At 44.1% G+C, this 15,000-nt stretch overlaps 2 protein-coding genes across 2 annotated transcripts in view; both read right to left on the minus strand.

Moving 5' to 3' along the window:
* The window catches only part of plekhd1 (pleckstrin homology domain containing, family D (with coiled-coil domains) member 1), a 13,195-nt gene extending 5,814 nt beyond the window's left edge, over positions 1–7,381 (minus strand). The window contains exons 1-9 of the mRNA XM_020660578.3: positions 7,058–7,381; positions 3,374–3,467; positions 3,209–3,298; positions 2,803–2,879; positions 1,289–1,380; positions 1,150–1,202; positions 956–1,050; positions 784–877; positions 418–620 (exon numbers count right to left, since the gene is read on the minus strand). Of these exons, the coding sequence (XP_020516234.1) occupies positions 418–620; positions 784–877; positions 956–1,050; positions 1,150–1,202; positions 1,289–1,380; positions 2,803–2,879; positions 3,209–3,298; positions 3,374–3,467; positions 7,058–7,212 (953 nt within the window). The 5' untranslated portion in view covers positions 7,213–7,381. The remainder of the gene's footprint in view (positions 1–417; positions 621–783; positions 878–955; positions 1,051–1,149; positions 1,203–1,288; positions 1,381–2,802; positions 2,880–3,208; positions 3,299–3,373; positions 3,468–7,057) is intronic.
* Positions 7,382–8,843: 1,462 nt separating this feature from the next.
* The window catches only part of slc39a9 (solute carrier family 39 member 9), a 16,042-nt gene continuing 9,885 nt past the window's right edge, over positions 8,844–15,000 (minus strand). Inside the window, exons 4-7 of the mRNA XM_065947667.1 lie at positions 13,705–13,773; positions 13,277–13,362; positions 13,036–13,170; positions 8,844–11,925 (exon numbers count right to left, since the gene is read on the minus strand). Of these exons, the coding sequence (XP_065803739.1) occupies positions 11,689–11,925; positions 13,036–13,170; positions 13,277–13,362; positions 13,705–13,773 (527 nt within the window). The 3' untranslated portion in view covers positions 8,844–11,688. The remainder of the gene's footprint in view (positions 11,926–13,035; positions 13,171–13,276; positions 13,363–13,704; positions 13,774–15,000) is intronic.

A 15,000-nucleotide genomic window follows, 5' to 3' on the forward strand; every position in this document is an offset into this window, starting at 1 on the left:
TCGTACTAGTGGTTCAGGGAGGAAGAACTTGAAGGGCTTAAATACTTTAATTTATTATTCTGGTTGTAAGAATGAATTTTCCCAAGAAGAGGACGACCGAGAGGAGCAGGAGGGTGGAGGTAAAGTTCTGGTATGTTTGGGTGATGCTAACATAGCATTAGTGCTTCACAGTCGATGGCAGCTGCCTGTAATATCTCACTTACTGGAGCTGATCGATGAGCTGCTGGTTTCAAGATCAATACACATTTCCACGAGTAGCTCTGTCCTGCGTGCCATTAGCAGAGCGGCTCCTGGGAAAGGTGAGAGTGTTTGACCCTTTGGATGCCAAACACAAACCTGCACGCTAAAGCCCTCGTCTGAACCTTTATTACTCTGAACTGAAAACAAAGTCTCATTATGTTCTGACCCGTCACTCACTTCTCGTCCGCCTCCTCCTTGTCCTTCAGCAGGATCTTCATCTGCTCCTCGATGTGTCTCAGGTCCTGCAGCAGGTCCACGTCTCCGGGATCCTCGCCATCCTCAGACGTCCCGCAGGTCGAGCTCTCCTCCGCCCCCTCGTTCTCCTCGTGTGGCTTCACCCCCATCAGCTCCAGAGTCCGCTGCTTCTCCTGAGAGAGCTCCTGGAAGAGGAAACTGCAGAATCAGCTCCGTCTGGGTAGACTCAGGATTTTATCTTGTCAGGCGTCACTGCTCCGACTCAGGGCTGAATATTACAAACACCTCTCATGTAACACGATCTGAGTCTGACTCTTTGGCATGCACCCTTGCAGTTTTTGTTTGTACCTCGATGGATTTCTGCAGCTTGATGGTCAAACTGCTCAGCTCTTCTTTCTCGTTCTCCACGCCTCTCAGAGACTGAGCCGTACCGTCCAGGTCTCTGTCATCAACACACAAACATCATTAGGTCACATTCAATCAAATATTTCAGTAATATCAGTAAACAGTGAGTAGTTACAGTTTGATATGCTCCTGCTCTGCCTTCAGCTCCAGCACCACCTCCTCAAACTTCATCTTCTCCTCCTCCAGAACCTGGTTCAGACGCTCCAGCTCCTGCACACACACACACACACACACACACACAGCGCGTCATCACCTGTTTTTAAAGACAATCCGACTGACTGTCACGTTACAGGTAGAACTAATCCTGACCTCTCTCTGTGCTCTTTGGTGACTCAGCTCCTCTGTCTCTTCCATCAGTTTATCTGGAGAAAGAAATAATGATTCATCACTTCCCCTGCTTCTGTTTGTCAAACCTTTAGAGAGCTCAGGTGATGTTCTCTGTGTTTACCCAGGTACTCCTGCTTCTCTTTGGCCAGCTGCAGCCCCTGAGCCTCCAGACTCTCGATCATGGCCTCGCCCAGCTGAGCGTTCTTCCACGTTCTGTCGCACAAACACACAAACACCAGATGTCTTTCATGAGTCCATCCATAGCTGAGTGACATTTATTAACATTTGATGATTTATTAACAGGAATATAGTAAGTGACCCCACTTTCACTTGTATGTATGAACTTTTTTCTAAAAATGTATGTATGTCGTTTTTTTTACAATTGCTGTATGTATGTCGTTTTTACGATGAATGTGTATATGCCGTTTTTTACGATCGCTGTATGTATGTCGTTTTTTACGATGAATGTATGTCGTTTTTTTACGATGAATGTATGTCGTTTTTACGATGAATGTTTATATGCCTTTTTTTACGATCGCTGTATGTATGTCGTTTTTTACAATGTATGTATGTCGTTTTTTACGATGAATGTATGTCGTTTTTTTTACGATGAATGTATGTCGTTTTTTTTACGATGAATGTATGTCGTTTTTTTATGATGAATGTATGTCGTTTTTTTTTACGATGAATGTATGTCGTTTTACAATGAATGTATGTCTGTCGTTTTTTACGATGAATGTATGTCGTTTTTTACGATGAATGTATGTCGTTTTTACGATGAATGTTTATATGCCGTTTTTTACAATCGCTGTATGTATGTCCTTTTTTTACGATGAATGTATGTATGTCCTTTTTTTTACGATGAATGTATGTATGTCGTTTTTTACGATGAATGTATGTATGTCCTTTTTTTTTACGATGAATGTATGTATGTTGTTTTTTTACGATGAATGTATGTCGTTTTTTACGATGAATGTATGTATGTTGTTTTTTTACGATGAATGTATGTCGTTTTTACGATGAATGTATGACGTTTTTTTTACGATTAATGTATGTCGTTTTTTTACGATGAATGTATGTCGTTTTTTTACGATGAATGTATGTCGGTTTTTTTTACGATGAATGTATGTATGTCGTTTTTTTACGATGAATGTATGTATGTCGTTTTTTTACGATGAATGTATGTCGGGTTTTTTTACGATGAATGTATGTCGGGTTTTTTACGATGAATGTATGTCGTTTTTTTACGATGAATGTATGTCGTTTTTTTACAATGAATGTATGTCAGGTTTTTTTACGATGAATGTATGTCGGGTTTTTTACGATGAATGTATGTCGGGTTTTTTACGATGAATGTATGTCGGGTTTTTTACGATGAATGTATGTCGGGTTTTTTACGATGAATGTATGTCGTTTTTTTTACGAGGAATGTATGTATGTCGTTTTTTTACGACAAATGTATGTATGTCGTTTTTTTACGATGAATGTTTATATGTCGTTTTGTTTCATTTTTTTGACTTTCGACACATACATACACACATAATCACATACATACTTTTTGTGTTCTGTGTTTTATGATGAAATATTCTGAAGAGCATCTTTTATAAACAGAACTTGTGAGAGTCCAGTACTCACACTTTCCCTGACTCATGCAGCATCTCCATCCACTGGACCTGCTCCTCCTCAGACTCTGCAGCCACCACTATGGTACCCTGAGGGACGAGTAGAAAACATTTCACATCAGCACCACGTTAATAATGGCTTTAGGCTCTAGGCACTAAAATAGTTCAGAGTGCCTGCGCTGTAGAATCATTTAAAAAAAAAAAGGGGGGGGGGAGAGTCCCAACAGTTCCTAGAACTAAGAAAACGTTCCTGCAGTCTGAAAACGCCCCTTAAGTTGCCTTTTTTCTAATTCATTTATGATTACATGCTCTCTGTCTGCACCTTGAAGAGCAGACTCTTAACTTCTGAACACATAACCCCCTAAGCCTGAAAGAGTTTTGGAGGAACAGCTGGATGTGTGACAGGATGACGGTCTTACAGTGAAGTCGTCCAGGTTGACCACGATGGCAAACGGCATTCCCAGGTTGTCATTGGATGACACCACACATCCCTCCAGAGGAATGACTCCCTGAGACACAAACACATCACATGAGTTCAGGGTTTCTGGATAAATCAGGTGAAGGTACGGGAGGAAGCGGCTCACCTTGGGGTGGATGTTGAAGTACCGGTTGGTCTCAAAGTTTCTCTTCTCGCTCTCGGCATAGTAAAGTAAGAAGCTGTCTTTGATGATGAAGAACCTTTGAGGAGAGGAAGACAGAGAGAGCAGCAGTGAGTCAGTGCTGAGGGGGTTAAAAAGGTGATCTCAATAACAAGAAGATGACATACGATGTTTCATATGAAAAGAAAACGAGGAGGCTGGAGGAGAAACATTCAGATGTTTGTGATCACATGACGCTCAGAGTGACTCAAAACCTGCATGGATCCTCTTCAACCTTACAGAGGAGGATTCTGTGATTGAATGAGACACATGATCGACTCTCTTTCCCGGCAGCTTTCATCCAAACAGTCTGCTGTGGGACGATGAGTTCAGTGTGTTTGACAGAGCGAGCGGTGGAAATGTATTCACAGAAAAATCATTTGGATGAAGAGAAATCATGATGGAGTGTGACGCAACAAGCTTCCATTAACAGGAAATGAACGAGGCAGGAAGAATAGAAACGACGTCACCATGAAGTCCATTTCCATCTGTTTCATATTAAAAGTTCTGCTAGAGGTCTTTAGAGTCATTTCTTTTAAACTAAACAGAAAAAACACCAGCAATAAAACTTCTCAGCTCTGTGTGAATAGTCAGCTAAGTTATAACTGACCACGTTTGTGACGGTTTCATCGTCCTGATTTCATCACTCTGGTGTCAGATTTGTGTTTAAAAATGTATTTTGGTCACATTAAAGCAGAAAACACATTTCACAGGAGGAGACTCTGAATGATGGAGGTCGGTGTGTTTTTCAGGAAGTCGACCGCCGGCACATCTTCTGGGAGTGCCCGATGATAAAACTCGATTTACCACTTTGTGTGATATTTAGATTTCAGGCAGGAGGGCTGATAATCACCTCATTGTATATCGATCAGATCTCCCCTTGCACAAAAAGCCGTTACTGGGCGCAGGTTACTTCCGGAATGTGGATTGATATTGAACATGAGATTTATGTTTTGGAGAGGATCACTTTTTGTCTGCGTCGACAGAAACATGTTGTTGGTAAACTTTATGTAAGGCCTCTGAGGACAGGTTTAGTAAAGGTGACCCGGGGGGCGTGTCAAGAGGGGTGGGGCCCCCTTAAAAATATGATTGGCCGACCCAGAATCGTAAACTGTGATTGGCTATTTGTCCTGTCAGAGAACAAACTGTTAGGTCTTATTTTGAAAAGGCTGCGAGTATTTTTCTTTACCTTCAATTAAACTTTTTTTTCTTTTTTTGTACTTTCACTTGTAAATAAAAACATTTTGCACATTTATTTCATAGACAGCAGCGTGGAGAAGTAACGCACTCAGTCTTAAGAACCTGACACACCGAGGAGATCGTCGGCCTAGGGTCCACGTTGAACTAACTGGTAACGTGTCGGGACTGAAACATTACAAGTTTAACTTCAGGAGGTTGCATTTTTAAGTGATTTAAATTTTTACTTTAAACAAATTAAAAAAAAAAAAAAAAAAGAAATAAGCTGAGAGGAGATCTAAGTCGACATTATCTCGTGTTATAAAGAAGAAATGATTAGTGAGGTTAGAAAGGGTTAATGATTCATATTAATGTGTTAGTTTGTGACGCACTTCACACTTCAGGCCACCGAGTCTAAAAAGTGTGGACACGCCCGTGGAGGGGACCAACAGAGGACTTTTCTGATACGTTTTGAATTCATCCTGCGTGTGCACACTTTCTCTCTCCCACACGTTTCTTAGTTCTTAAAATAAAAACAACAACGACTGAGGACTGCAGAGGAAGGTGAAGGTGAAGGGACTGCTGTCCAAAAACTGAAACTAAAGAATCAAAACAGGAAACCAGACGAGTGTTCCCTCCAACTCTTTGACTTTGTGAGGCGAGCAGACAGACGATGTGAGGAAGAGAGCGCTGCAGACTCTCTGTGTGTCCTGATGTTTTAACAGTTATGTAAACTAAGAGCATTAATATGACATAAGGTGCCAATCCAGGCGTTTAACATCTGAATATACGCTCGCCTCAGGACGCACTGACACATCGCTGCCATGAGAACACGCACTGTGGGTGAAAACTAAATGATACACATCTATCAAAGTTTACAAGATTCATAACGTCTCTAAAAGTCTGAAAATAAAAATCTATCAGCTCTCAAAGTTTGATCAAGTCGTCCGTCAGAAGTTTAAAAGTTGTTTTCTTTGTGATATTTATCTGAGAGTTAAAGCCCCTCAGATGTTTTACATTAATTAACTGTAATTATTTCCTTTCTTGCATCAGAAGCAAACTGAAGTTAAACATGATGAAGTTATCCCTCACTGCAGGGGTTCCTCACCTGTTGGCTCCTGACCTCTTTAACTTCTTTAACTTCTCCAAAACACAAACAGCTTGTTGCTAAAACGTTTCAAATCATCTCATCGTTTTTTTCTACTGTGATGTAAGTAAACATTCATTCAGACACATTTAAGCTGTTTGATCTTAATTATTGGGGGGGGGGAGGGGGGGGGGGGAGGCCAGGATGAGATCTGTACAAACAGGGAGTGTTGGATGTGTGCAGCCAGGTGTCTGCACGTCTGTTAGTTTTTATGCTGAACCAGATGACGTCTTGTAGCTCAGTGAAGGCAGAATGCTCCGCTCTCAGAGGACCTCATTAGAAATCCATGTGACCCCATTACGGGTCGGGACCCCGATGTTGGGAAAGCCTGACTTAATGGAATCGAAACTCTAAACTACACGATCTGTACACTTTGACTTTCCTATCTGAACCACTTCTCTTGACCGCTTCCATCGCTGCAACACCTGTTGACCTGATAACTGCTCTCATATCTGACAAACAGAGGGGCGTCCAAAACGGCCGTGTGGGGGCGTGTCTTAAAAGCGCCTACCTTCTCTGGTCCAAACAAATCCAGAGCATTCAGGAGCAGAATCTAAAGTTAGAAGGAGGACATACTGGCTGCTGCATTGTTGTCAGAGAAGCCAGCACTTCAACATAGCATGTTTCCTTAATGATCAGAGAGTAAGAGACCTTTATCATCTCACTGATTGGACCTTTAAAGTAAAACCTGTTTACAATAATCTTAAACTCAGTTCATCATAATTCTTCTAGGTTTCATGCAACTTTTTTCATTGACAAAGTTTCTGCTTCAGGAATCAATTCAATGCATCGACACAGGATTAAAAACATTTTTATGTTTCCTATGAGAGAAAAGAACAAGTGTGTGCGCAGCCATGTGCAGGACAAAAGAAAGTGAGGAAGGTCTGCACGATGTTCAACTCCTGATGAGCAACTTTATACTTTAAACCAAAGACCTCCTTCAGGTTAATGTGTCTGGAGACAAACAGCCTGTTCTAAAAATAAAAACAGCTTCCTGTATGAAACATCAAATCTCTCTCAAAGGAGAATCTGACTTTTCTCAATCAGCCAACTCGTTACTGATTAACATTTTTAGAACTTTTTCAACGTCCTGTTGAGCAAACCTCTTCCTGTCAGAACAATCAGCTCAGAACTGATGAACACTTTCTCCCTGCAAAGTGAAAACACAACAAACTAAAAAAGAGGATCTGACCTCCTGCAGGCTGAACCGCTTTCAGAAAGTCTGTTCTGAGTTTGTGACACAAAGAACTCCAGTTTAAAGCGGCTCTCTGTAAAAGATAAACCTACAACCCCCCCCCCCCCCTCACCTGCGGGACCACTTGGCTGACGGCCGTCCGAACGGTCTCTTCCACAGCACGCCGTGCAGCTGCACCTTGGTGCTGATGTCCAACGCTTCACAGTCCGACTGCTCCATAGACGACCAGGGCGAGAACAGAGAGTTTCTGGATGAAGACGTGAACATCCTCTCTGACTCCCCCCCCCTCCCCCCCACGCCCAGGAGGTGGAGCAAAAAAAATAAAAAATAAAATAAAATAAAATTATCAATGAAGTTAAAGCTCAATACAGAAAGTCAATAACAATTAAAGCTCACAGAGGAGCATGTGAAGCTGCAACATGTCCCGATAAGTCAGCGGGGTGGAATGATGCAGCTGCCGATACGCAGCTCACAGAGAGGGAGAGAGGGATGACGGAGAGGGAGGGGAGGAGGAGGGGGGGGGGGGCTTTATGAGTATGATGCTAAATCTGAAGCGGGTCGATAACACAGAGAGCAGACGACTACAGCTGGAGCAGAACTCTGTGGTCTCATCTCTCCATCTCTCCATCACTCCCTCCATCTCTCCATCACTCCATCACTCCCTCCATCTCTCCATCTCTCCATCACTCCCTCCATCTCTCCATCACTCCCTCCATCTCTCCATCACTCCCTCCATCTCTCCATCACTCCCTCCATCTCTCCATCTCTCCATCACTCCCTCCATCTCTCCATCACTCCCTCCATCTCTCCATCACTCCATCACTCCCTCCATCTCTCCATCACTCCCTCCATCTCTCCATCACTCCATCACTCCCTCCATCTCTCCATCACTCCATCTCTCCATCACTCCCTCCATCTCTCCATCACTCCCTCCATCACTCCATCCCTCATCACTCCATCTCTCCCTCCATCTCTCCATCACTCCCTCCATCACTCATCACTCCATCTCTCCATCCCTCCCTCCATCACTCCCTTCCTCCCTCCCTCCATCACTCCCTTCCTCCCTCCTTCCCTCCCTCCCTCCATCCCTCCCTCCCTCAGTGAACCAGGAGAACATCTGTGTCAGAGTGAGGACTTTAAGCACAGAGGATGAGAGTGAGCAACATGCAGCTCGTTGTCGTGACGATCAGATTAATTTACAGAACACGAGTCAGAGAGGATTATGAAGATATCGACAGCTCAGCCGCAGCAGAGTGATGCATGATCCTGCTGATGTGGAAAGCCTCTCCAACAAACACTTTTACATATTTGATATCACATGATAAATCCCCCCCCCCCCCGGCAGATCTGACCGTGCACTTTTAGACCGATGAAGTCCTCCAAACTGGTCTTTGGTCACTTTTTGAAGGTCTCGGTTCTCGCAGCGGAATCAAAAGCATTTTTACTCGGACTTGTCTCGGTCTCAGACTGGGCGGACTCCGGATTTTAAATCAAGTCCACCAATGATCGGCTATTTGTCCACGTCTTCACTGAGATTAGAAGGAAACGCTGAATGAAAACTAAAATGTAGACAGACTACAACATGAGGAGTTAGAAACACTCAGCCAGGAGAATCAAACTCACCTTTTGTTTAGCAGATAAATATTTTTCAATAAATGAATGTATTTTGGGTCAAATCTTTGACTTCTTGTAAAATTTTAGAGAACTACCTTACAATACGATTTAATGAAATTTATACTTTATTCTAGAAATGATATTAAAAAACGTTTTCATGACATTCAGACTTTTGTCTCGATGTGTGGCCCTGATCGTCGTCCGTATGAAACCCAAAACAAAAACTTGGAATCAACAACAAACATGAAACAGGTTGAAATCAATAATCAGGATTTAAACAAATATTTTCACCAGTTTTAAAAAAACTTTAATTTAGTCGTCATAAAACACGCCGCTTTACAACTTCTCCCCACAATCAGAACGTTTGGAAATAAGGCAGACTCGACCTGGAATGACAGAAAGTAAAAAATAAAAGACGGAAAGTTACAACAGCCCCAGAATGTGACGACATCACCCCAGTATGTGATGACATCACCCCAGAATGTGACGACATCACCCCGGTATGTGACGACATCACCCCGGAATGTGACGACATCACCCCGGTATGTGATGACATCACCCCGGAATGTGACGACATCACCCCGGAATGTGACGACATCACCCCGGTATGGTAAGTGACGACATCACCCCAGTATGTAATGACATCACCCCGGAATGTGACGACATCACTCCGGAATGTGACGACATCACCCCGGTATGGTAAGTGACGACATCACCCCAGTATGTGATGACATCACCCCAGAATGTGACGACATCACCCCGGAATGTGACGACATCACCCCGGAATGTGACGACATCACCCCGGTATGGTATGTGACGACATCACCCCGGAATGTGATGACATCACCCCGGAATGTGACGACATCACCCCGGTATGGTAAGTGACGACATCACCCCAGTATGTAATGACATCACCCCGGAATGTGACGACATCACTCCGGAATGTGACGACATCACCCCGGTATGGTAAGTGACGACATCACCCCAGTATGTAATGACATCACCCCGGAATGTGACGACATCACCCCGGTATGTGACGACATCACTCCGGTATGTGACGACATCACCCCGGTATGGTAAGTGACGACATCACCCCAGTATGTAATGACATCACCCCGGAATGTGACGACATCACCCCGGTATGGTAAGTGACGACATCACCCCAGTATGTAATGACATCACCCCGGAATGTGACGACATCACCCCGGTATGTGACGACATCACCCCGGTATGTGACGACATCACCCCAGTATGGTATGTGACGACATCACCCCAGTATGGTATGTGACGACATCACTCCGGAATGTGACGACATCACCCCAGTATGTAATGACATCACCCCGGAATGTGACGACATCACCCCGGTATGTGATGACATCACCCCAGTATGGTATGTGATGAGATCACCCCTGTAAGTGACGACATCACCCCAGTATGTAATGACATCACCCCAGTAAGTGATTTGAGTAAATGTTGAATTCTGAGCAGTATTTCTGAAACTTTTTCAGGTTTTTTGGAGGCCGTTCAAAAACAATGCCTCGGTTTGTTTGTTTTTTGGCGTCTCGAGGTCGAAAAGTGTTCAAAGGTTTGTTGACACTGAACTTATCGATGACAGATCTCAGCAGGGATTTGATAACGATGCACATACTGGGGCCGTCCTCTAACATGTCCGACTGCACAGAAACTTTTCTTTTTACTTTTATACAAACTTACAGCTTCTCATAAAAAAAAGAAAAAAAAAGAAAAAAGCTCATGCAGCTGCTGGTCTGCATGCGGCCCACTCCTCTGTACCCGTTCTCCGTCTCACAGAGGAACAGGGGAGGTCCTCAGGCGTGGAGCACAAGTGTTTGACTCATACATGAGAGTCTGCAGCCTCAGAGAAGAGTCCATCAGGGTCCAAAGAGTCACGATCAAACAAAGCCTGTGTGAGTCAGCGGTTCTGTCCGACACACAGAGCGATCATGATGAGCGTGAAAAGAAGTGACTCTGTACAGTACAAACATTTACAGTCTGCAGGGAGCTGCACAGTCAAACAGGAACACTCACTACAGCGGCCTGATTACACCTCCATTCATCCACCTGGAGGACGAGGCATGGTGGGAGGGGATTCGTTCAAGAGCGTCCGTGCTTGGAGTTACTGCTCGGGTACGACTAATTAATGAGGGATAAATAAACGAGAAAAGACTATTAGGTTTGTTGAACGTTTGACTTAATAATCCTGTAACTCTGAGCCGATGTTCCCAAAATGTTTCTGTTCAGTTAACGCCTCATTTGGTCCAATCAGAGCTGCTGAACTACCATCCACCTTTAAAAAAAAAAAAGAAGAAGCCTATAAACACTTTACATGATCACCTAACGATTCATCCTCCAGTCTAATGATTAACCTGCATGTAACAAAGAGAAAGAAGCACATTTAGAGAGACGACAAGTCCCCAAACATCGAGCGTTTGAAGAGGAGAGAGACTACACGAGCTCTCCCTCCTGTTCAGACCACAAACTGATGATCAACATGGATATATTCTGACTCACATGCCAAACAAATGTGAGCTCATGGCGTCTGGCTGATTTCTGATCCTGCAGCCAGAAGAAGAAACAGAATGTGATGAGTCGGGAGTGTTTCTGTCAAACTGTGGCGCTCTCTCCTCCAGGTCTCACTTTGTTAATATGGCACTTGACAATCAGTTCAAATCACTGTGGATCGCTGCTAAGACATTTAACCGCTGTAAGATACATAAAAAAAAGTTCTCTTAAACTCTCTTAAATCAAGACTGTCTCAATCTCAGCTGTGCAACTGTCACCGCTGTGCAGAGATCCGTCGAGCACGATGACGCTGGAACTCCGCGGTGATGTAAATAAACAGATCCGTCTCTAAAAAAGGTTTATGTGGAATAAATGGACACAAACAGGAGGAGCTGAGCAGATCAGAAACATCAGCTCCTGCTCTGATGTCACTGCAGCGGCTCGGACTTCCTGTGACATCATTCAGTCTGTTTCCAGGTCGTCGAGGTCCACCAGCAGACACTAACAGTAAGACGTTTAGATCCCTCCATCTTTAATCTCTCCCTCTCTCTCTCTCTTTGTGTTTTCTCTGTACAGCCGTCGTTGTTCATCCGCCCCGAGCGCCACGTCTTAGTGGTGGTGACCGACGGACAGCACCAGAGGAATGAGGCAGCCCAGCACCAGCGCTCCCACCTCCAGCTTGCTCAGTCCTTTGCCCCCGTTCCCTCCATTAGGGGCGTGGCTGTGGCCGCCCCCGCCGCCCACCTCAGGGAGGACGTGGACGGTGGCCACGTAGAGGAAGGTGCCGGCGGAGAAGAGCATGGCCACACCGGTGGCGTTGATGTCGGACAGGGCCTCCTTACTGCTCTGAGAGGGGACAAGACAGAAAGACAGTGAGGACGCTCGTCAAAACGTCTTCAGTTTGTATTTAATCAGCTACAGAGAGACGACGCCTGAAACGTCAGATGAGATAAATATGATAAATAAGAAACACACAGAGACACTTCTAAATCCACTAGATGTCGCCCTTGAGCTCCAGCATTAAACCAAAACAAACTGCTGTTAGGCCACGCCTCCTCCAGAGACACACCTCCACCCCTCGCCAGACAGAATCTTCCTCTGCTCGAGCTGCAATCACCTGTGTACTGCATTGTTGTGTTAGCATGCTAATGTTAGCGCTCTGTTGTTAGCTCGTAGCTTCACATTGTTGTGTTAGCATGCTAATGCTAGCGCTCTGTTGTTAGCTCGTAGCTTCACATTGTTGTGTTAGCATGCTAATGTTAGCGCTCTTTAGTTAGCTCGTAGCTTCACATTGTTGTGTTAGCATGCTAATGTTAGCGCTTTTTAGTTAGCTCGTAGCTTCACATTGTTGTGTTAGCATGCTAATGTTAGCGCTCTTTAGTTAGCTCATAGCTTCACATTGTTGTGTTAGCATGCTAATGTTAGCGCTCTGTAGTTAGCTCGTAGCTTCACATTGTTGTGTTAGCATGCTAATGTTAGCGCTCTGTTGTTAGCTCATAGCTTCACATTGTTGTATTAGCATGCTAATGTTAGCGCTCTTTAGTTAGCTCGTAGCTTCACATTGTTGTGTTAGCATGCTAATGTTAGCGCTCTGTTGTTAGCTCATAGCTTCACATTGTTGTATTAGCATGCTAATGTTAGCGCTCTTTAGTTAGCTGGTAGCTTCACATTGTTGTGTTAGCATGCTAATGTTAGCGCTCTGTAGTTAGCTCATAGCTTCACATTGTTGTATTAGCATGCTAATGTTAGCGCTCTTTAGTTAGCTGGTAGCTTCACATTGTTGTGTTAGCATGCTAATGTTAGCACTCTGTTGTTAGCTCGTAGCTTCACATTTCATGTAAACTGACACAGAATGAGCGTGATCTAAAAACTCTTACTAACATCCAAATAATCAGTGAGTATGTTCTTCTTCTTCTTCTTCTTCCAAAAACAAAATCATCAGACATGAACATTTACCTGACTGAGGCCTACGAAGGTGAGCATGGCGAGGACGGGCGCTGCCAAGGCGAAGACCAGGAGATGTTTGCGGATGCGATTTCTCTCCAGACCAGCATGCATCAGGAACGACACGAGGCCGAACGCTGCAGGAGCCTGAGGACAGCGGAGCGGCAGAGGTCACATTAAAGCAGCGCTGTTAACGCACGCTAACCGGCAGCGTTCATTTTATCAAATATAATCATGTATTAACCAAACGTACCTTATGCAGCATGATGGCCACAAAGACGATGAGCTGAACGCTGGTCTGAGAGGTGGAGGCGGCGGCTCCTAACGCCACACCGTCAGCTGAGGGCGGGAAACACGAAACACTTTTCTAACGTTTCTAATCCGACATGTTGCTGCTCAAACACTTTAAAATCAAACGCTGATCACCAAGGAGATTTGAAGCAGAGCAAACTGTTGTTGTTTTTTTAATATTTATTTTTGGGCTTTTATGCTTTTATTTTGATAGGACAGGAAGTCGAGAGAGAGTTGGGATTGACATGTGTGAAAGGATCGTCAGGTTGGACAAGAGATGCCAATTTCAGTATGTTTTCATGCTCAGTTAAAGGAGCAGTATGTAACACCTGGTGTTTCAAATGGGTACTGCAGCCCTCCCACACAGTGAGTGCTCACACACAGACCTACCTGCAGCGTGGACCACGAGACCCAGGGTGGTGGTGATTTTGGAGGAGGCGACTCTTGCGGACTCTGGATCTAAAAAACAGACAGAATCAAAATGTCAGACGGCGTTCGATGATCACGAGAGTCACAATCAGGTTTTTATTTGTTATCTACAGCGGTCAGTCTGTGTGTCGCTCTTTTAGTACCAGCTGTGTCCACCAGGTGGAGTTTGTAATCCTGCTAGCTACATGTATGCTACGCCAATGTTGTGAAGTGCAGACCCCTCCTCTGCTCACTTGTTGTCTTTTAAAGGCTTTATATGTGATGTTTTGATCCAGCAGATGTCGCCCTTGAGCACCAGCATGAAACCAAAACAACTGGCGCTGCATTGTTGTGTTAGCATGCTAATGCTAGCGATCTTTATTATGCTGGTATCTTCACACTGCATGTAAATTTACCTGAAATGAGCGTGATCTAGAAACACAGTTAAGCAGTGAGTACAGTATGTTACTCTTCTTTTCTCTAGTCCCTCAATTAAACAACTTTTATACACGAGGGGAGGAGTCAGCCGGCCGTCCTGGCGATGTAAACAAAGTGAAGATAGGACTCTGAAACTCTGAAAACATCACAGACAGTGGGACTCGGGTGTTACACCCATTGTAGACAGTCATGACTCACAGAGTTATTTCAGAGGACATACTTGATTTCTACATTTAAGTATGAAAAATCACATAGAAAGACTTTAAGGGACATTGAGCGTGCTGACGTTTCTGTTCTCTTGTGATTCTTTTTGCCGTCGTGCTCCTGAAGATTTGTTCCTGTTTCTGCTGATTATTGAATAACGTACCGTCATAAGTCTGTAGTTTATATGAGACGACAGGACAGTAACCATCTTCTCCCTCTATGTCTGAATCTGAAGTTATTTTCAGAGGAGATACTTGATTTCTACATTTAAGTGTGAAACATCACATATAAAGACTTTAACTGAGTAGTCTTTAAATCAAAGCAGCGCTCCACCTGTCAGGGTGTCGGTGCACTTCAGTCACGATGGTGCATGTCGGTGATGAAGCTTTAGAGATTAAAAACCTCTCTGAGCATTTAACAACAGTCTAATGTTCCCATGCTAACAGGACGCCGCCCACTTTCAGATAAACAAAAAGGATTAAAAGTCCTTCTACACATGATGCATGTGTTCTGGGCCTTTAGCATTAATCTCATGATGTTTGTCCCTTCAGGCTCTCCGTAGATAGTGGTCCTCAGTGTCTCCCTGTAGTCTCAGTGATGGAAAAGAAGGACACTGAAAGACAGCTCAGCTGACGA

This window comes from Labrus bergylta, chromosome 18, assembly GCF_963930695.1.
Source record: "Labrus bergylta chromosome 18, fLabBer1.1, whole genome shotgun sequence".
Lineage (NCBI taxonomy): Eukaryota > Metazoa > Chordata > Actinopteri > Labriformes > Labridae > Labrus > Labrus bergylta.